Source organism: Pseudogymnoascus destructans, assembly GCF_001641265.1.
Source record: "Pseudogymnoascus destructans isolate 20631-21 unplaced genomic scaffold scaffold_19, whole genome shotgun sequence".
Lineage (NCBI taxonomy): Eukaryota > Fungi > Ascomycota > Leotiomycetes > Thelebolales > Thelebolaceae > Pseudogymnoascus > Pseudogymnoascus destructans.
This window is the reverse complement of record NW_020167538.1, coordinates 22,165-42,018: the sequence shown is the minus strand read 5'-3', so window position 1 is coordinate 42,018 and position 19,854 is coordinate 22,165. Positions and strand designations below refer to the sequence as shown.

The 19,854-nt window shown below is 46.4% G+C and overlaps 4 protein-coding genes across 4 annotated transcripts; 2 read left to right on the top strand and 2 right to left on the bottom strand.

Moving 5' to 3' along the window:
* Positions 1 to 70: 70 nt before the first annotated feature.
* VC83_06617 (uncharacterized protein) lies at positions 71 to 2,074 on the bottom strand. The gene is made up of 2 exons (XM_024470212.1): positions 1,687 to 2,074; positions 71 to 1,625 (listed from the first exon to the last, which is right to left on the bottom strand). The coding sequence occupies exon 2, from the start codon at positions 1,271 to 1,273 to the stop codon at positions 416 to 418; it is 858 nt and encodes a 285-aa protein (XP_024321780.1). The 5' UTR covers positions 1,274 to 1,625; positions 1,687 to 2,074; the 3' UTR covers positions 71 to 415.
* Positions 2,075 to 2,275: 201 nt separating this feature from the next.
* Positions 2,276 to 3,311, top strand: VC83_06616 (uncharacterized protein). Its single transcript, XM_024470211.1, has 2 exons — positions 2,276 to 2,411; positions 2,460 to 3,311. Exon 2 carries the CDS (start codon positions 2,737 to 2,739, stop codon positions 3,115 to 3,117), a length of 381 nt encoding a protein of 126 aa, XP_024321779.1. The 5' UTR covers positions 2,276 to 2,411; positions 2,460 to 2,736; the 3' UTR covers positions 3,118 to 3,311.
* A 334-nt stretch (positions 3,312 to 3,645) lies between these two features.
* Positions 3,646 to 8,574, bottom strand: VC83_06615 (uncharacterized protein). The gene is made up of 9 exons (XM_024470210.1): positions 7,871 to 8,574; positions 7,261 to 7,811; positions 7,138 to 7,211; positions 6,546 to 7,088; positions 6,224 to 6,494; positions 5,935 to 6,175; positions 5,480 to 5,883; positions 5,085 to 5,433; positions 3,646 to 5,031 (listed from the first exon to the last, which is right to left on the bottom strand). Exons 2-9 carry the CDS (start codon positions 7,641 to 7,643, stop codon positions 3,808 to 3,810), a joined length of 3,489 nt encoding a protein of 1,162 aa, XP_024321687.1. The 5' UTR covers positions 7,644 to 7,811; positions 7,871 to 8,574; the 3' UTR covers positions 3,646 to 3,807.
* Positions 8,575 to 10,947: 2,373 nt separating this feature from the next.
* On the top strand, positions 10,948 to 11,292 carry VC83_06614 (uncharacterized protein; the record flags this gene model as incomplete). Its single annotated transcript, XM_024470209.1, has 1 exon — positions 10,948 to 11,292. One exon carries the CDS (start codon positions 10,948 to 10,950, stop codon positions 11,290 to 11,292), a length of 345 nt encoding a protein of 114 aa, XP_024321686.1.
* Positions 11,293 to 19,854: the final 8,562 nt, after the last annotated feature.

Below are 19,854 nucleotides of genomic sequence, written 5' to 3'. Positions count from 1 at the left end.
GATATACAGTTACATCATGGCTGTCTGAGAAATCATGGCACAAAGTGATAGCGAGAAGCATGATTGGAGTTATAAACATATTATAACTGGTCTAAATATAAGGCCACAGCCATTGCTCGATAAATACAAAAATGCCATCCAAACGACATATTATAGCTTGTCGACTTAAGCTCCGATGTACAGAAATCAATACAGCATCATAGCGGCATACTGAAAATATGCTAGATCAGGTGCTGAATTGACTCGCTGACGCTTAGGTCGGGTATCTCGTCTACTATCGCCGCTCATATATGCTGTACACCCCATCCATCACGCTACAAAATCCCCCATAAATAATAAATCAAAACATGCTCCCAAAGTAAAACATGCTCGCTGTCGAAAAATAGCACAATCCCTCTCATCCTCCTCATTCTCCTCACTCCCTCTCAACTCTCCTCTTCGAAACCACCAACACAGGCGGCAATCTTGCTGTAACATAATCCTCCCTCCTCTCACAATGAATCCTCGCCAACGCCTCCTCCTCCCCAAAAAACGTGGCCTCAAACCTCTTCACAACTCTTCCCCCCTCCTCCCCTTCCACCGCCACAAACTCCACCTCCCTCCCCTCCACCTCCGGTCCCATCGCGCGCGGAATATTACTCAGCCACGCGCGTTTCGGGCCGCGGACCAACACCACATTCTCGAGTCGCGGGAACGACTTCACGAACACCGCCTTGTCGTAGGCCTCCCACGGCCTCTTCTCCGTCGAATCAACCGAGTCGAGCGCCACGACGCGCACGCGCGTCAGGTCCTCGGGGGTAGCCATGAACGCCCCGAAATCGCGGAGCGAGTCGTCGTACCCCATGGTGCTGCGGCGGGGGAAGTAGAGGGTGTCGTGTGCGGGGTGGAAGGGGATGTGGGAGGGGGCGGAGGCGGTGCCGAAGAGGAGGGGGTAGGCGCGCTGGGCTTCGTGGCGGCTTTCGCGGTTGGTGTGGAGGAGGGAGGGGGTTGGGGTGGGCGTGTGGAAGGAGTGCGTGGAGGGCTCGTAGTGGATTGTTACGACACGGCGGCCGAGGTCGAGGGCCATGTGCCAGATTTTGAGGCGGAGCTCGGGGTAGAGGTGGGGGAAGAGGTGGAAGGATGTGAGGGCGGGTGAGGAGGAGGGAGATGTGGAAGTGGAGGAGGTGGTGGTGGCGGCTGGTGACTTGGTTGTGAGGGCCAAGTCGGGTGTGGCGGGTGCGAGGAGTGCGGGGTCATTATAGGCGCACGCCTCGTGAGGAATTGCGTGTGGCATTGTCAAAGAGGCTCTACGTGAGAGTCAGGTCGAGATCCCTCTTCTTCTTCTTCTTATAATGCTGGTCTGTGTTCTTCTTGACGTTCTTGACCAGGCGTCGGTACACATTGAATTCTCGACCGTCTCCGGGCGCTGGTGGCGAATGAAAAGTGGTGGTGATGATATATCCAATGGCACCGTCGTTCTGAGATGTATAGGTATAGTTCTGTTGTAAGAGTCTTGGAGTCTTGGTTCATTGCAGTGACGAACGGTATTTTTCTCGTCGTTGAGGGTTGTAACTGGGCATCAAAATTATATATAAGAATAACAGAATGGGGATTAAATCGTGGGAATGTTGGGCTCGCGTGGGCGGCTGGGATCGATTGGGTCAGGCTAAGCGTAACTGGAATTAGGGCAGTGGTTTGTGGACTGACAATTTATGAGAATCTGACCACTATGACGACATATTGAAGGGCGCTAAGCGCGACTAAGAGACGCCGAGGCCTGGCGGGATGGACAAGGAACAATCCGCAAGAAGGCGGGGTGTAAACAGGGAAGTGAAAAAGGGAATGATGAAGCAATTGAAGATATAGGACTATTGATGTTTGTTAGAAGAGGAAGAGAAGAGTTAATGAGAGAAGAAACGAGGGCAAACGGAGAGAAAACGATAGAGTTGAGCTGGCCCATTAGAGAGAAAAGGTACCGTACCTGTTACCGGCTAACTGCAGCTACGATGGGTCGCACACATGTGTTTTGAGGGATATATTTCCCTTCCCTACGTACACCGCACAGATTAAAGTAACATAACAGTACAGTACGGCGCCATAAGTATGAATACAGAATACAGGTCTGTGCTTAAATTGCAGTAAACGAGTGTCTTTTTGTATAGGAGAAGCACAGACCTGTATGCATACTTATGGCGCCGTACTGTAGAGAGTAGCTAGTTTTAGGGATAGTATAAGATACTATAATATAGTAAACTACGGAGTACCTTACCGGCGGAGGCCCATCTTTTTACACTATTGTGGCAGACTTTGATAGGGTGCTAAGCAAATATTTTATGGGGATGTGGACAGCAGAATAGGTCGCTAAAGAAGTCCAGGATTAGTTGCCTATGTAATACAATCTTGGGCAAAAACTCGATATACCCAGTAAACTGGTAAGAAAACTCCATCTACCCAGTCAACCGCTAACCCTCCTTTGGAAGGTTAACGAGCCAATGAGAGGCGTACTCTCATTTGAGAGTAGGTGCTCTCATATGGCCTTTTTGAAGCAATTGAGCTGGCAATATACCAGCTCAATTGCATGGGAAGTCGGGGGTCAATTGAGACCCCCAAACCTCCTCCCCCTTCCCTTCCTCCCCTCCACCGAACCCCGCTGACACCTCCCAGGCTCCCTCCCTCCTCCGACCCCCTCGAAACCCCCCTCGGAAGCTCTCGCGCAAGGCACAAACTCCCCTGCCTCCCCCGCCCCTGCCTCCTACGATGGCCTCGCTAGCCGAACTCGCTGCCCCTGTCGACGGTAGCGAGTTCCTCGACTTGGACGCTTGGTCCCGCGCCCTGGACGACTGGGCCGTCAAGGAGAAGTTCTCCTGGCGGCTCCAGAGGAGGGACAAAGATGGGGCAACCGCCGTTTGTCCCGAGGAGGGCTGTGCCTGGCATGTCCGAGCCAGCCCCGACGATGAGCAATGGAATCCCCCGCAGCCGACCGCGAAAAGAGAGGGTTCGGAGGGAGGATGCCCGGCGTCCTCGAAGACGCCGGGCTCGCCGGGATCACGGAGGACTTCTGCCGCTTGGGGCAGTCATTGCCGCTGTGCCGGACTTGGTCCGCACACGCTGCGGCACCTGCGGCGAGCCTGGGCATAATGCCAGGACTTGCCGCAGGCCTCATAATTGACCCGTTCTCATATGAGAACGGGGGGAGTTTCTAGATTGGGCTTGGGCGGGTCACGTGGGATGGAACTGGGTATATAGAATTTATTTATTGTTTTACTGGGTATATGGAGTTTTTGCCCTACAATCTTTCTACACTAACTCCGTAATGCATCACTATAATAGGTCTCTTAAGCAAGCTCAATGACCACCAAATTTTACCTATAAACGAAACTAATAATAGAAATCTTAAGGAAATAGTAATAAAATAGTTTTAAAAATAGATATGTCATAATAACGAATGAATGTAGATTAGAATTGTTTCTATATTAGACTCTTATAACACGATTATGTTGTTTTTTTAATAGGTAAAACACGTTTTGTATAGCTATTAAGAATTTGTAACGCTGACTTCTAAACAAGCAGATATAGATATGTCTAGCTTATTAGATTTATAAGTAGGTAAATAGGGGGAAAGTGCGCGAGGTACTGATATGCGCGAGGTACTGATAAACCACGTTAGTCATGATTATTATGATTATTTGTGCTAAACCCTGAGATTCTACATACTAATGATATCTGGCTGGCTGGATGCAATTTCGCTTTCCGGATGCACTTCGCTTTCGCCGACCACCTTACAGGTGGTCGGTGCGAACACGATTAGGTAGATTGCCAGCAACCAACTTACCAAGCACATCGCCCTAAAACACTCTTTGGCCACGCCCTTATGCAGTATTTCCTTCCTTCTTCTAACAACAAAATGGCCAATCCAAAAGCACCGGGAAGGAAGAAATACTCCACTGGCACTTCGGCAGTGCCTAGCACGCGCTGAAACTGGGGGACATATAACCAGAAAAATACCATCACAAGTGCAAAGCCCATCGCTGGGAACAGGAGCCAATTCCTAGTTTCCTTCCTAAATAGAGGCGGATGCTGAAAGATGCTGAGCCTGCGTGTGCGTACTCCGAGCAGGTTAAACCACTGCATTACAACGAGATTTACGAAGTAGATCGAAGATCCGATGGCGAGTTTCGAGGCGACGAAATCAGCATCGAGGTTGTCAGGGATTGCGCCATACTGGAACCAGAAAACAGAGAAGGGGATCCCTTGGCGCTCGAGATACCAGAAAGCCATGGCAAAGGAGGCGATCGATTCGAGGACACCGATGAATGCATAGGATTGCAGCATGAGCTGCCAGTTGACGAGACGGTCCACGCGCTTGCGTGGGCGGCGGCGGAGGACGTCGGCCTCTGGTGCCTCGTACGCAAGAACAATCGCTGCAGCACAGTCTGTGAAGCAGCAGATGATAATCATCAAGAACGAAGACAAGATTTGCGGGAGGCCGAAGATGACATTGCCAAAGACGGGCCAGAACTCGGAAAAGGATCCCGCGGGGAGTAGGTAGGCGATTGTCTTCTTGAGGTTATCAAAAACGACGCGACCGTACCGTACTGCATGAACGATAGCCGAAAAGGATTCTAGCAAAACCATGTCCGCAGCCTCGATTGCTATGTCTGATCCGCTGCCGAGTGCGATTCCGATGTCGGCTGCTTTGAGGGAAGGGGCGTCGTTGACTCCATCACCAGTCATACCAACGATTTCATCACGGCTTTGGAATTCCCGCACGATGCGGAGTTTCTGCTCGGGAGTGGTGCGAGCGAACACGATCTCGTCATATCGACAGAGTTGGTCCCATTGGCATTCGTTGAGAGTGATCAGCTCTGGGCCGCTGACGACGATTGAAGTTACAGGTTGGGGGGTCAGGTCAGGTGATTTGTCAATAGATAAGGGTGCGGACACTTCATCGCGAGTTAGTACGGCGACAGTATTTACTGCGCCTGGCAGGTTGGTAATGATGCCGCATTCGGCAGCAATAGCTTGTGCAGTCAACGCAAAGTCCCCAGTGACCTGAATAAAGCATTAGAACCTTGCTTACTAGATTCTTTGTATATAACGCTTACCATAAATATGCGAATACCAGCTTGTCTGAGAATGCCCACTACCGAGGGTATCTCGTCGCGAGGAGGATCGACTATGCCAACAATCCCAACAAAGGTCAAGCCAGTCCTGGATTGCTCTATTATCTCGTCTTCAAACTTAGCATCAGCAGGAGTTGATTGAATTTGCTCATGACGTAGGGTTTTGCGACCGAGTAAGATTACACGTTTGCCCTGAGAAGACCAGCGGTCCTTGATGCAAGATATGCTAAAGCGGGTGGCTTCATCTAGGGGTTTGCTAACACCATCTCGGTCTACGAACATGGAGCATCTACCAATGAGGACATCTGGAGCTCCTTTAATCGTCAGGAGGCTTATAAGGTTAGCATTTGCTGTATTCAAGACACCGATAAACTTACGTGTCATTCTGTCGGAATTCATTCGCCTGCGTGAGTGATAGAGCTAGATCCAAACCGGCCCTATCAGCTAGAGTAAAGGTCCTAATCATATACTTGTTCTTGCTATTGAAAGCGAGCTCAAAAGACTTAACCCACGATTCTCGTGCCTCTGTAACTGGCCCAAGTGACTCTGAAAAGCGAAGTATAGCCTGATCAGTGGCATCCCCATGTATTTTCCGGTCGTGAAGAGGCAAGTGGTACGTAGCTGCATCGAAGTTTCCGGAGTTGCACAACCCAGCAATGGTCCGCAATTGAGAGACGGAGTTTTGGCGGTCTGCATTTTTCTGACGGATCATTTCATCACGGCTACCCTCGGCACTCATGTCAAAGGCACCAATGGCAGCTTCGGTGACGTACATTTTGTTCTACAGAGCCTGTTAGTTTCATTATGATATCGCGTTAAATATAGAACTTACCTTTGTCAAAGTACCAGTCTTATCTGAACATATTACAGAAACTGAGCCTAGGGTTTCCACAGTCTTGAGGGACTTGCATAAGATCTTGTTTTTTCGCATGATGTTGGCAGTGATTGTTAGACTGGCAGTGACTGCGATTGGCAACCCTTCGGGGATAAAGGCAATGGCGACACTGACGCAGCTTACGATGAGCGCAGGCACTGAGATCCAACCAGGGTGGTTTTTACGAAGATATGCAGCCCTTATAAAGTTAGTCGAGGATTACCATCGTAGATTTGCGAAAACTAACCAGACAATAATGAAAAGAACTATCATCGCCACCATGATGGAGATAATGACAAAGACAAAGTTGAGAACTTCCTTCTCTAAAGGTGTCATACCGGTCGAAGGTTCGTTGGTTAGCTTTGCAATCCGACCAAAGACTGTCTTGTCGCCTGTGCTAACAACTACACCGAGACCACTCCCTGCTATGCAATGAGTGCCCTGTAGTCCAATGCATCGGGTCTCGAGGAAATTTGGATCGGTGCTGTCAACCGTTCCCGGAAGAGGTGCAGATTCACCTACATGTACATGTCAGCTGCTGTATCTTTTTGTACCGCTATTAGACGCACCAGTCAGAATAGACCTATCAAACTTGGCATCCGAAGAAATTTCGATGAATCGCACATCAGCGGGAAGTTTGTTGCCGGCCTTGATATACAGAATGTCTCCAGGGACTATATCGCTAGCAAATACTGTAGCTTGGGTGCCGCCCCGCAATATGATGCAGTGATCGGGAAGCATAGTAGTGATTGATGCCATGACACGCGACGAAGACCAATCTTGCCACGCGTTAAATGCAGCCTGGATAACAAAGACAGCAAAAAGGACAATGGCGAGTGCTAGGTTAGCAATAGCCGGTGCCGGTTCTCCGAGCGGTTTCCAAGATACCAAGACGAGAATACCTCCGACGAGGAGGACGCCTCCAAATCCCTTAAAAAAGTATCCAAAAACTTGCTTTGTATAATGTGTCGGTGGGCGAGAGGGAACATTTTTGCCGTACTCGGATATGTTCTTCTTTGCCTGCTCTGCGGAAAGACCTCGAGTCTTCGAGGTCGAAAGACGCTCGAATATTTCTTCGGGAGATACTATATGCCAATCAAGGTTCTCAAGTTCTACAATATTGTTAGTTTCTGGGCAGTCGCTCGTATCTCGCTGTAATACCTTTGGCGGCAGACTTTTTATGCTTCTTGGCCTTTAAGAGGTCTTGATCAATACTCTCGTCGATTTGAAAAGACCTGTACAGCGTCAGCAATCGGCCAGTAATAGTATATTGCCGCAACCTACACGGCTCGGTATTGAATAGGGAGTGCGTGTGAAGGATCGATTGATCCCCGGCGGCTGTGGCTGCTGTGAATCGAGAATTGCGAGTTTGAGCGATGAAGCGCGCGAGGCCTCGAGGCCAATTCGATATCATCTGCGTTCCATTGAATGCGAGGCACTTCTTTTTCTAGAGGATCCGCCATGTTGACTTGCGCTTTTGACTCGAAACTTCGGCGCACGATATGGGATGAATGTAAAAGGGGGATGGGTGGAAGGTTAGACACAAATACGATGGGAGTACAGGGCGCACTCGCTGGTGAAAGGTATGTACTGGCCGGTCCAAGGAATCTACTCCCATTAAATAAAACTGAAAATTGAATTCTACCTTTTTGCCTCCTATCATCCATCGATATGCGTGATTTAGATTTGACCTACCATATACTAGTGCTTTTCAGTGATAGTCACCTTTTGAGCTGAAGTCTTTGGCGCTTCATCTACCAACCTCGTTTTGATAATGGGGCACAGTTCCTAACATGAGGGATTTTAGCATATGCGGGATTTCATGTCTTCTAATGCTTTCTGGTTTTTAGCATTTCCAGCTCAGCGGTGCTTGATGGGTGAGGAGATAGCTTACGGAAAGGGCACAACCAGCAATAAAAGCCTCATAGTAAGGATGAAGCGACTAAGAATTTGCACAGCCCCCGCCAATCTTTAACTAGCGAAGTTGATAGGGGTAACTGGACATCAAGTCTTACCATGACATCCTGTTGATAAAAGAGAATAGGTAACGGTGTGATAATCTTTTAACAAATCGCTGAACGTCTTCTTTGTCTGTTATTCTCCGAAAGTGGCAAATGTGGGTTAGGCGACTATTTCTGTCACATTACGTGATTGCCGTATTTTAAAGAGGTTGTTCATAGGCGAAGATGGAGATATTCCATATAGTCCCGTCACCAAATTGTCTAGAACACTACGAGGCTCTCGCATTCTCATGGATGGCTAGTGGGAATCTTCAATTGTGCCTACGACCAAGCAATTACCCTGATGGTCTAGGTCGAACGAGTTGGCAGGAGTGGTACCTAAGGCACAAATAGGCGTGCGGCGATTTAGTTGGGGCGGGGGGAATATTGAAAAGTGGGTAAGCGAGCTTAAAACAGCGACAGAAGCTTCCCTTTTCACCTTTCTACTCCGTAGCCGATACATCGTTAAATAGGGTATAATCGAGAGTGTAATATTGCTATTGCTATTGCTATTGCTATTCTAATAAAGCAGCTAAAATGCGCACTCGATCTAGTGTGGCTAACATTGGAAGAGGTGAAGCTCGAGAAATGGAGAAATGGAGAAATGGAGAAATGAAGAAAGGGAGAAAGGGAAAACTACAATAAGTTAAGTTACTAATAATTTCTGTCAACTTTAATATTAGTTCTCATTTTCAAACAACAAAGATATCAACGAAAAACCACTAAATATATATATATAACGTACATGTATAGCGAAAGCGCCAAACAAGCGAAAGCGCCAAAATGATGCGGTGACCAAACCCCCCAACTAAATGTTAAATTCCTCAACAACAAAACATGCCCCATAAAAACGATGAAAGCCAATTAGTGCTAGCTATCCAGGCTATGCAAAGCGACCCAAAGTTACGCCTTCGAGTTGCTGCTAGGATCTATTCTGTGGACCACCGCAAGCTAGGTCGTCGTCTAGAAGGTGTACCTTCACGACGCGATATCCAAGCCAACTCACGGAAATTAACTAACCTAGAGGAGTCCGTCCTTGTTCAGTATATACTCGACCTAGCTGCCAAAGGGTTTCCTCCTCGGCTGTCTGTTGTTGAAGATATGGCAAGTCGACTACTTGCAACACGCGACGCGTCACGCGTTGGGTCGCGTTGGGCTTCAAACTTTGTTAAGCGGCGTGTAGAGCTCCAGACACGCTTTCAGCGCAAATACGACTACCAGAGGGCTAAGTGCGAAGATCCAGAAGTTATTAATGGCTGGTTTGAGCTTGTGCGTAACACAATTGCGAAATATGGTATCGATGAAGCAGATATCTACAACTTTGATGAGACTGGGTTTATGATGGGCGTTATCTCAACTGCTATGGTTGTAACAAGCTCAGACGGGCGGGCAAAAGCAAAGAAGGTACAGCCTGGTAATCGGGAATGGGTTACAGTAATCCAAGGCGTTAGTTCTCAAGGTTGGGCAGTACCACCATTTATCATTGTTGCAGGCAAAAACCACCTTACATCTTGGTATGAGAATAGTGGATTTTCAAGCGATTGGGTGATTTCTGTTACTGAAAATGGCTGGACTACAAACGAGAGAGGCATGGATTGGATTCAGCACTTTGAGAAGCATACAAAGGCCCGGAGTGTTGGTGGTTATCGCTTGTTAGTCCTTGATGGTCATGAGAGCCACCACTCAGATGAGTTTGAGGAGTACTGCAAGGAACACAACATTATTACGCTTTGTATGCCTGCTCACTCTTCTCATCTACTCCAGCCACTTGATGTTGGCTGTTTCGGCCCGTTAAAGCAGGCCTATGGTCGGCAAATTGAAGATATGATGCAGGCTCATATTTCTCATATTACAAAGGATGACTTCTTTCCTGCCTTCCACGCTGCATTTAACACTACAATGACGGAAAGTAACATTCGAGGCGGGTTCCGAGGGGCAGGGCTTCTTCCATTTGACCCTGAGAGAGTGATATCTACACTTGATCTTAAGTTAAGGACACCAACGCCTCCAAGCTCCCGCCCAGGTACTGCTCAACCTTGGGTTTCTCAGACACCAAACAACCCAATTGAAGCTATGTCACAGTCTACATTTATTAAAACTCGGATTTCACGCCATCAAAATAGCTCTCCAACCTCAATCTATGCAGCTGTTGACCAGTTTACAAAGGGTGCATCGCAAATAATGCATCAATTAGCACTGCTAAAGGGAGAGAACCAAAACCTACGACAGGCAAATGAAGTACTAAGCAAGCGCCGGAGAGCTAGGAAAACACGACTACAGCAAGGAGGATCACTTAGTCAACAAGGGGCGCAAGAGCTACAGGATGAGAGGGATGTTGTGCAGCAGGTAGAGCAGGAAATAAGGGCAAGCCGTGGTCGGAAGCCAAGGGAAGAAACCCGTGCCCGTCGCTGTGGCAAGTGTGGTGAGACTGGGCACAATGCGCGCACGTGTCAGATTGTAATAGACACCTCTGAGGAAGAGGACTCCGAGTAGTTTCAATTGATTTCTAATGTTGTGGTAGATTTATCGCAATGTTTGTCATGAGGGTAGATAATTTTGGCGCTTTCGCTTGTTTGGCGCTTTCGCTATACATGTACGTTATACATGTACGTTATATATATATTTCCTAGTAAGTTTTTAAACGAATGACTATCTACCCCAAACTAAAGACCCAAAGGCCCTAAACCGAAACCAGGCATGTCAACAGTTTAGTGCGTGCAGTGCGCACTGATAGTGCGGTCGCACTAGTTGGTCTGTGCTCTAGTCTGTGCTACCCCTGTGAAAAATGAAGATATTTCCGCATCTGAACAACCCACCCCCCCCCAAGTCTTCACACCCGAACTCGACTCTAGCAAACCCACCACCACCACCATTCCCCCTTACCCCGCTCAGCCGGTGCATATGCATCCCCTTTTGCCTATTATGAGAACCGTGGTACCTCAACGAAAACATACCCAAATCATACAAAAAAATGTCAGAGGATACGCAATCGATCAGTGGGGTCTCTGAAACCCTCACATCTACCGAATCTACAGCAAGAAGCACTCTATCAAAGCAGCGGTCAAGGACTTCATGGGTTTGGCAGCATATGGAAGGTGGTCCAGATGCAGTCTTGTTGGTTAACGGCGAGCTGTATTGGCGATGCCTACACTGCTTAGTGAGCTACAAGCATTCAGGAGGCACTCGATCAATAGCAGCACACCTTACAAAGGCGCATAACAAGAGGAATACAAAGGTCCAACAGCATGAGGTTGTCAAAGGCAGGATTGAAGCTGCATTTGCCAGAGCTGCTATCAATCCCTACAAACGGAAATGAGTGATAACTGATAATGGATATGATCAAGTCTTTAAATCAGCAGTATTTGAAGAGCTTCTTATTGAGTGGATTGCTGTTGATTCAATTGCTTTCAAAAAGTGCGAATCGCCTCAATTCAAGGCTCTTTTAAAGTATCTAAATTGCCATGTTGAAAGCTGCCTTCCTACTCGAAATACTGTCAAAAACTGGTCCCTTCAACAATATCAAACTCGACATACAGATCTTCAAGACGAACTTGCCATCATCATGCAAAAAATCCATCTATCAATTGGTATTTGGACTGGGGAAGGCGTTCCTTATATTGGCATTATTGCTCATTACTTCCATCAATACAATCAACAAAAGGCCCCTGTGTAATGGTGGGTGCACCAGATGTGAGAATCTAGCCACCCAAGGAAGGGATGATTTTACTAAGACAACACACTGTCTTAGGAAAAAGAGCCAAAGGGCCGTAGCTTAGACTATTCCTCAATGCAGCAATCAGGTGTATGATGTAGTGGAGTGGTTTAGACAAGTTGTAACAAATGTTGAGTCTGAGAACTCAGGGATAAGGGATAAGTCAGAGGTTAGCACCTCACTGACTTTTCAGAAACAAGGACTAACAAGATCAATGCTTGGAAGCTTGGAAAAGATGTGGAAGTATGTGATAGTCGATTTACTGTATTGTCTGCTTGCCCTTTCTTAAGGAAAGAGCAATCCTATTTATGCTAAAGGAGTGTAGTTCTCTCATTTTCCAAGACTTTCCATGACTAACCAGGCTTGGTAACTGTAGTCGACGTAAGAGAATCCCATAGAACCATCTCCTAGGTCCCTAGCCTATAGGAAGTGAAAGGAGGTCCAATGTCAGAGTACCCCTATAGACAAATTATGTGATAACTTAACCAATCTTGTGGGTAACTAAGGAGCGATGACGTGTAATGAATCATAGATGGCTGTAGAAGCTTTTGGAGCTATCGTTCATGTTCCTAGGCCTCTAGTTGATAGAGATATGTCATGTGTAGTATTAGCCCAGTAACTAAGGAGTGATGTCATGTAATGAATCATAGAGGGTTGTAGAGATATGCTATGTGGTCATATCGGCGCAGTAACTAAGGAGCAATGATGTGTAATGAATCATAGAGGGTTGTAGCAATCGTTGAGTAGTATTGCTCTTGTTGTTGGTGTGACAAGCCAAAATATGTATAGTGACTTGTAGGTTTGAGGAGGAGATTTCTAAGTTTGCTCTTGAGTTTGATAGCAAACTGAGTGCAACGAATGTCAGTATGACACCCTGTATTAGTTTTCCGTGAGCTTATAGGCCCACATACTGGTGAGAACCAGGCAACATATGTGACAAATGCTCTTGTTGAGTTTGATATTATTAACAAGATTGGCTATATAATGCTTGATAACGCTTCAAATAATGATACCCTTATGAAGCATTTGTCACAAAGTACGTTCATTTAAGATTATTAGACCAATTAAATCAAATCTAATTACATATCTAGATCTCAAGAACGAGTACCAAATTGATTACGATAGCAAGCACCATAGACTTCGTTGTATGGGTCACATCATCAATCTCACAGTTCAAGCCTTCCTTTTTGGTGATACTAAGCACGACGTCTCACCTAATCCAACACTGCTTGAACCATTCAATTGGTGCACAAATGGAGCTCTTGGAAAGCTTCACAACATTGTTGTTTTTGTACAACGGTTGCCACAACGAATTGCTGAATTTAGAGAGTATAGCCAAGGCAAAAGGCTTGAACAGGACAACTCAACTCATTGGAACTCATGGTCTCATATGATTGGCTGCGCTCTACGTCCTGGTGTTCAGCCTGCAATTCGGATGTTTTGCTCAGAGCTGTCACGGTTCACCAAGGCATAGGGCGCCAGTTGGGTATTATGAATTAAACTCAATCTAGAGAAGAAAGGAAAGAGAAGAGGAGCACTCGATCAGTGGCTCGATCTATATACAGCTATGTTGTTGTGGAGTGAATTCTCTTTAGCGAGACCAGTTCTGAGAATTCACTCCACAACTGAAAACTTCGCTCCAACCCCGGAAAGCTCCCCGCACCCCTGAACCCCTACTCGAGCTGCAAGGCGCACTTGATATCATAACAAGAGCACAAGGACGAGCTTTGGGATGATACTTTGACTACTGATGAGTGGTCTCATCTTGAAGAAGTATTTGGGATTCTCAAAATCCTAGAACAAACTACACTTGATGTAGAAGGCTCGTTTGGCTCTCTTGGCAAGGTTATTATGACCATGGATTTTTTGCTTAAGCTTTTCGAAGACATTACAGAGTAAAAAACAGAAATCAAATATTCAGATGCAATTAAATCTATGGCTAATGACGCATGGAATAAGCTCAACAAGTACTACAATATGACAGAGGCAAGTGAGGCTTATATTGCTTTAATTGTTCTTAATCCTCAGATCAAATGGGTGTACTTTACAAAGCAATGGCCTGATTGGTAATCAAGCTAAAAATGACATGTTGGCGTTCTGGAAGTCTTATTACAGTAGTTCAAACATTTTTGAGGATCTTTTAGAGCCTCAAAGAGTCTATGAAGATGGCCAGTCAGAGGTCTCAAAATTCCGGCAGCAGAACAACCCTCAGGATGAAGAATGTGACGAGTATGAGATGTATTGCTTGACTCCTCGGCTTAGCCAGAAGAGTAAACAGCGGCCAATCAATTGGTGGAAAGATGCCTCACAACAAGAGGCATATCCCAATTTGTCTCGTTGGGCAATCGATGTTTTGTCAATACCAGCAATGAGTGATGAGCCTGAGAGGCTGTTTTCAAGAGCCTCAAATACAATCAATGAGGACCGAGCACACACAGTACAAGCACTCGAGTGTATCAAGTCCTGGACGCTTCAGAAAATTGGATCTGAGAATGTGGATCGTAGCATAGAACAGCTAGAGTTGGACATCATGTAATTCTACTGCGATTTTCCCCAAGTTACCACACTTTCAAGGCTCGTAATGAGGCTAAAATACTACACTGACTGCACCGTTTACACTATCAGTGCAGTGCGAGTTTCGCACTACACTGTTGACATGCCTGACCTAAACATCTGCTACATCTTTACCGAAATCCGCCATTACCGAATAATCTTGAGCCTGATGCGGGTTTGCTCTGACATAGTTCTTGCTAACCCCTCGCCCTGTCAACCCCTCGCTCCCTTAGCCCCCCAAACGCCAGCATTGAAATTAAACAGCACCAAACCACTCACCAGAATCTAGCAGCTGCCACCAGTAGGCTTTTAGAGCAATTGTTCAGCCCCGGGCCAGGAAAGCAGGTAACAGTGTAACACTTGCCACCCGAGCAGAGGACGTTCTTGGGGTAGGTGTGCGCCTCGAGCATGGCACGTTCCTAGAGCTCGGAAGCTGGGGCAGTGACAGCGATGTTTTTGAAGGGGGGGTTGTCATACTGACATTCGTTGCACTCAGTTTGCTATCAAACTCAAGAGCAAACTTGGAAATCTCCTCCTCAAACCTACAAGTCACTATACATATTTTGGCTTATCACACCAACAACAAGAGCAATACTACTCAACAATTGCTACAACCATCTATGATTCATTACACATCATCGCTCCTTAGTTACTGGGCCGATATTACCACATAGCATATCTCTACAACCCTCTATGATTCATTACATGACATCACTCATACTACCACATGACATATCTCTACCAACTAGAGGCCTAGGAGCATGAACGATAGCTCTAAAAGCTCCTACAAACCTCTATGATTCATCACATGTCATCGCTCTTTAGTTACCCACAAGATTGGTTAAGTTATGACATAATTTGTCTATGACATAATTTGTCTATAGGGGTACTCTGACCTTGGACCTCCTTTTACTTCCTATAGGCTACGAACCTAAGAGATGGTTCTATGGGATTCTCTTATGTCGACTACAGTTACCAAGCCTGGTAAGTCATGGAAAGTCTTGGAAAATGAGAGAACTACATTCCTTTAGCATAAATAGGATTGCCCTTTCCTTAAGAAAGGGCAAGCAGACAATACAGTAAATCGACTATCACATACTTCCACGTCTTTTCCAAGCTTCCAAGCATTCATCTTGTTACTCCTTGTTTCTGAAAAGTCAGTGAGGTGTTAACCTCTGACTTACCCCTGAGTTCCCAGACTCAACATTTGTTGCAACTTGTCTAAACCACTTCACTACATCACACACCTGATTGCTGCGTTGTGGAATAGTCTAAGCTACGACCCTTTGGCTCTTTTTCCTAAGACAGTGTGTTGTCTTAGTAAAATCATCCCTTCCTTGGGTGGCTAGATTCTCACATCTGGTGCACCCACCATTACAGGGGTTTTGGTTTGGGTTGAGTTGTTGGTTGTTGGAATTGGAATTAGAGTTGTGGAAGGGTTGAGAAGATGGTTTATGGCGTGATGGGTCGCCCCTTTTATACTTTTTCTAAGCAGGCTGAGAGAGAGAGCCAGGTCTATGGATGCGCGTGTGTAATTGCCTACATTGGTATGAGACGGAATGTTATTCACTGCTTCCGCCTCCATTTACTGCTGCCAGGGAGGCCACCACCATCCCCCACTTGGCTATGATGATGGAGACTGCTTGGGCCAAACTGGCCGACTACTAAATTGACAGAAGACTCTCCAGTCTATTCAGCAGCCACAGTCTTAAACCCTTCTTTCAAGTGGGCGTACATGGAGAAGACTTGGGAAGACAAGACGGAATGGATTGAGAGAGCTAAATCTCGGGTAGGGCAGCTGTGGAGGCAATCATACAAATCAACTTCTTCCTTGCCGGTTCTTTGACCATGCTTAGCAGAGGAGCCGTCGATTTCCTTGATAGTAGCGTTAAGTGTCATACTGACATTCGTTGCACTCAGTTTGCTATCAAACTCAAGAGCAAACTTAGAAATCTCCTCCTCAAACCTACAAGTCACCATACATATCTTGGATTATCACACCAACAACAGAAGCAATACTACTCAACGATTGCTGCAAACTCTTCTACTACATCTGTTTATGCTACATACATCACGGCATATCATTTGGACACTCATTGAACAAGTTATTAAGAAAATCTCCTCCTTAAGGGGGTGGGCCAATACTACCACATGGCATATCTCTACCAACTAGAGGCCTAGGAACATGAACGATAGCTCTAGAAGCTTCTACAACCCCCTATGATTCATTACACGTCATCGCTCCTTAGTTACCCACAAGATTGGTTAAGTTATGACATAATTTGTCTATAGGTACTCTGACCTTGGACCTCCTTTTAACTTCCTATAGGCTAGAAACCCAAGAGATGGTTCTATGGGATTCTCTTACGTTCACTACATGATTAGCAAGCTAGTTGTGGGTCGCACTTGATTTCTAATAGATTTACCAAGCCTGGTTAGTCATGGAAAGTCTTGGAAAATGAGAGAACTACACTCCTTTGGCATAAATAGGATTGCCCTTTCCTTAAGAAAGGGCAAGCAGGCAATACAGTAAATCGACTATCACATACTTCCACGTCTTTTCCAAGCTTCCAAGCATTCATCTTGTTACTCCTTGTTTCTGAAAAGTCAGTGAGGTGTTAACCTCTGACTTACCCCTGAGTTCCCAGACTCAACATTTGTTGCAACTTGTCTAAACCACTTCACTACATCACACACCTGATTGCTACGTTGTGGAATAGTCTAAGCTACAACCCTTTGGCTCTGTTTCCTAAGACAGTGTGTTGTCTTAGTAAAATCATCCCTTCCTTGGGTGGCTAGATTCTCATATCTGGTGCACCCACCATTACATTAAGGGGGCATCCTGGAAATGGCAGGGCTTGCCACACTTGAAACAGTTCCCCGAGGATGCTGGGACTGTGGTCTTCACACGCTCCGGCATCATTGGCTTGGGGAGGAATGCGGTTCGGGTGAACAGAGCAGGTGTGGCTCGAGTCGGCTTCGACGCTGACGCCTTTGCCGTATCCGTGGTATGTGTTGACGTCCTTGCAAGAGCGGGTAGCAGATTCAGTTTGTTGTTCCGGCGCTGTTCCTGATCGAAGGCAGTAAGTTCTCGTACCATGGTCTTGTAGTCTCCATTCCATTGGTTTTTGATGATCGCGACACGGCTGCGGAATTGAGGAGTCAACTTATTCCATATGTACCGAAACCATTCCGACTCAGAGACTTGTCCTGTAATAGCTGCACTTTGGAAACGAGCCTTGAACTCTGGGAAGGTTTCGCTAGCATGCCCCTTCTCTCCCATTTGCAGGTCATCGAAGAGGTTCCTGGCCTGTTCCGTCTCGTTGCCTGTGAGGTAGTATGAACCTAGTAGATCCATCATCTCCTCAGCACTGCGGAACCCATGCGTAGCGGACAGGTATTGGGGCTCTAGGTAGGTCTTCACCAGGCCGGTCATAGTTGTTACAATATCAAGTGCACCTTGCAGCTCGAGTGGGGGTTCAGGGGTGTGGGGAGCTTTCCGGGGTTGGAGCGAAGTTTTCAGTTGTGGAGTGAATTCTCAGAACTGGTCTCGCTAAAGAGAATTCACTCCACAACAACATAGCTGTATATAGATCGAGCCACTGCTCGAGTGCTCCTCTTCTCTTTCTCTAGATTGAGTTTAATTCATAATACCCAACTGGCGCCCTATGCCTTGGTGAACCGTGACAGTAAGGATGCCTCCTTACCTAGATACTCGAAGAACCTGCCTCAGAGCTGTTACGGTCACTACAAGCATGAAATCCGACTCGGTGTGGTTTCGAACCAGTAGAGGAGCACATAGCGAGTTACACTATAATGGGGGACGGTAAGGGTGTAGGGTTCAGGGTCAATGCAGACCTGTTGCGGTGGAAGGTTCAGGGCTAGGGTTGGGATAACCGAGTCGGGCCCGTTTCAGGTACTTAAGGAAACAGACTGAACGGGGTGTAACGCTGACTTCTAAATGATAGAAGACACAGAGGTTCTCTTGCGTAAAGGTTTACTTATCAGAGGAGGCAGGGGATCAGACACAAAGGCTTCAAGTAACACATTACTAGTATATAACAAATACTGTATTGAGTTGAGCACGAAGCTCCTATCTAAGGAAATACTATCTACTTATATAGTGGCGTCGTGCCTAGTGGACTCTTGGGAACTCACTCGAGTCCTCGGAGTCCTGGACTCTTAGGACTCTTCTCATCATCCTGCGAGTCCATCACGTGCCTAGTGGACTCCTGGGAACTCACTCGAGTCCTCGGAGTCCTGGACTCTTAGGACTCTTCTCATCATCCTGCGAGTCCGTCACGTGATACTTTCGGAACTACTATTCCCCGCTGCCCCTCCAGGTACCAGGGCCGGTCTCATGCGACCTCCCTCCTTCCTGTCCTGTAGTTGGCCAGCCTTCTTGTTCCGTCGTAACACGGGGTTCCCCCTTCATCCTTTTTGTATCCTTCGTAGTAGACCTATAGGATAGCATCCGTTTAGCCTCTGACTCGCACTCTCATATGCTATTACTGTGAGCTGGGTGCCCTGTGTCCTTACATTGCCATGGCCTCAATCCTATACTTCTTGGCCGGGACTTGCACTCTATTTACGACATGGATGCAGCGGGGAACCAGTGTGTGTATATACTACTTATGACAGGAGATAAAAGTGGTGCTCTCATAGTCTGATCTTCATGGACTCTCTAAGACCTCACACGTACAACAAGACAACTAAGGAGGTACTGTTCACAAACTCGAGAGTTATTTTAAACATCCATGACGCTGTCAGCAACGTTAGCACAAAGTTTGTAGACTGGCGAAGGTTATTCTCATTCCCAGAAGAGAGCTTGCGCTCAGCATATCTCTACCAACAGGACCATCATTATGCACTTCGACCACTTCGTATTGAAGACGCTACCGGCACTTAGGGTTAGGGTTAGGGGTGAAAATTTCAGATGTAACTCTTGAGTCACTTACATTGCGTCTGGCTAGAAAATTACCTGATGAACTCTAGAAGCTTGGTTCCAAGTTATACGTCAGCACTGATGGACTTGGAGGTGGTCGGATGGGTGACATACCTGAAGAAACAACCCCGCAAAAGAGAGAAAGCTACCTTTGGACCTTGACTAGTCAGCTGCACTGACTTCCTCGCATTGTTGAAGAATAATGTAGTGGCTCTGATTTTGAAAAGGATGGATGAATGGATTACCTCGGCGACAACTAAAAACAATTGCTCAGAACTTTAAGTCAACGTCACTCTTTCGTCACCATATAAGAATAGTCGACGTCATAAATTCTTGCTAAAGTCTTAATATTACATGCCTTCCTAGACGTTCTAGCCTTCTCAGATATATTTCTACTAAATCTTCATTTATAATTAAAACAGGCACATCTGCTTTGTCTAACCTAACCTCTTAGATAGACTTGTGCAACTAGGCTATACTATCACAACCGAGAAGCTTCCTCTAAGATATTGGAAATGACGGAAGCTCCCAAGGATATTTCTGGAAGGATATTTCATTTTAAGCCTCCACATGAATTGAGTCTGCATGCAAGACTAGAAAATAACATTGATCGGATGTATCAGATGCACCTTGTTATCGTCTTGGGGGAATTATTGTATGGAAAAGTT

What these genes read in the sequence shown, in the direction of transcription:
- VC83_06617 (XM_024470212.1), bottom strand. Translation starts at nt 1,273, where the DNA reads ATGCCACACGCAATTCCTCACGAGGCGTGCGCCTATAATGACCCCGCA.
- VC83_06615 (XM_024470210.1), bottom strand. Translation starts at nt 7,643, where the DNA reads ATGGATGATAGGAGGCAAAAAGGTAGAATTCAATTTTCAGTTTTATTT. An exon ending in GAATTCCGACAGAATGACAC is followed by an intron (nt 5,434 to 5,479) that starts GTAAGTTTATCG and finishes TAACCTTATAAG; the next exon opens with CCTCCTGACGATTAAAGGAG. An exon ending in CTGGTATTCGCATATTTATG is followed by an intron (nt 5,032 to 5,084) that starts GTAAGCGTTATA and finishes TGCTTTATTCAG; the next exon opens with GTCACTGGGGACTTTGCGTT.
- VC83_06616 (XM_024470211.1), top strand. Translation starts at nt 2,737, where the DNA reads ATGGCCTCGCTAGCCGAACTCGCTGCCCCTGTCGACGGTAGCGAGTTC.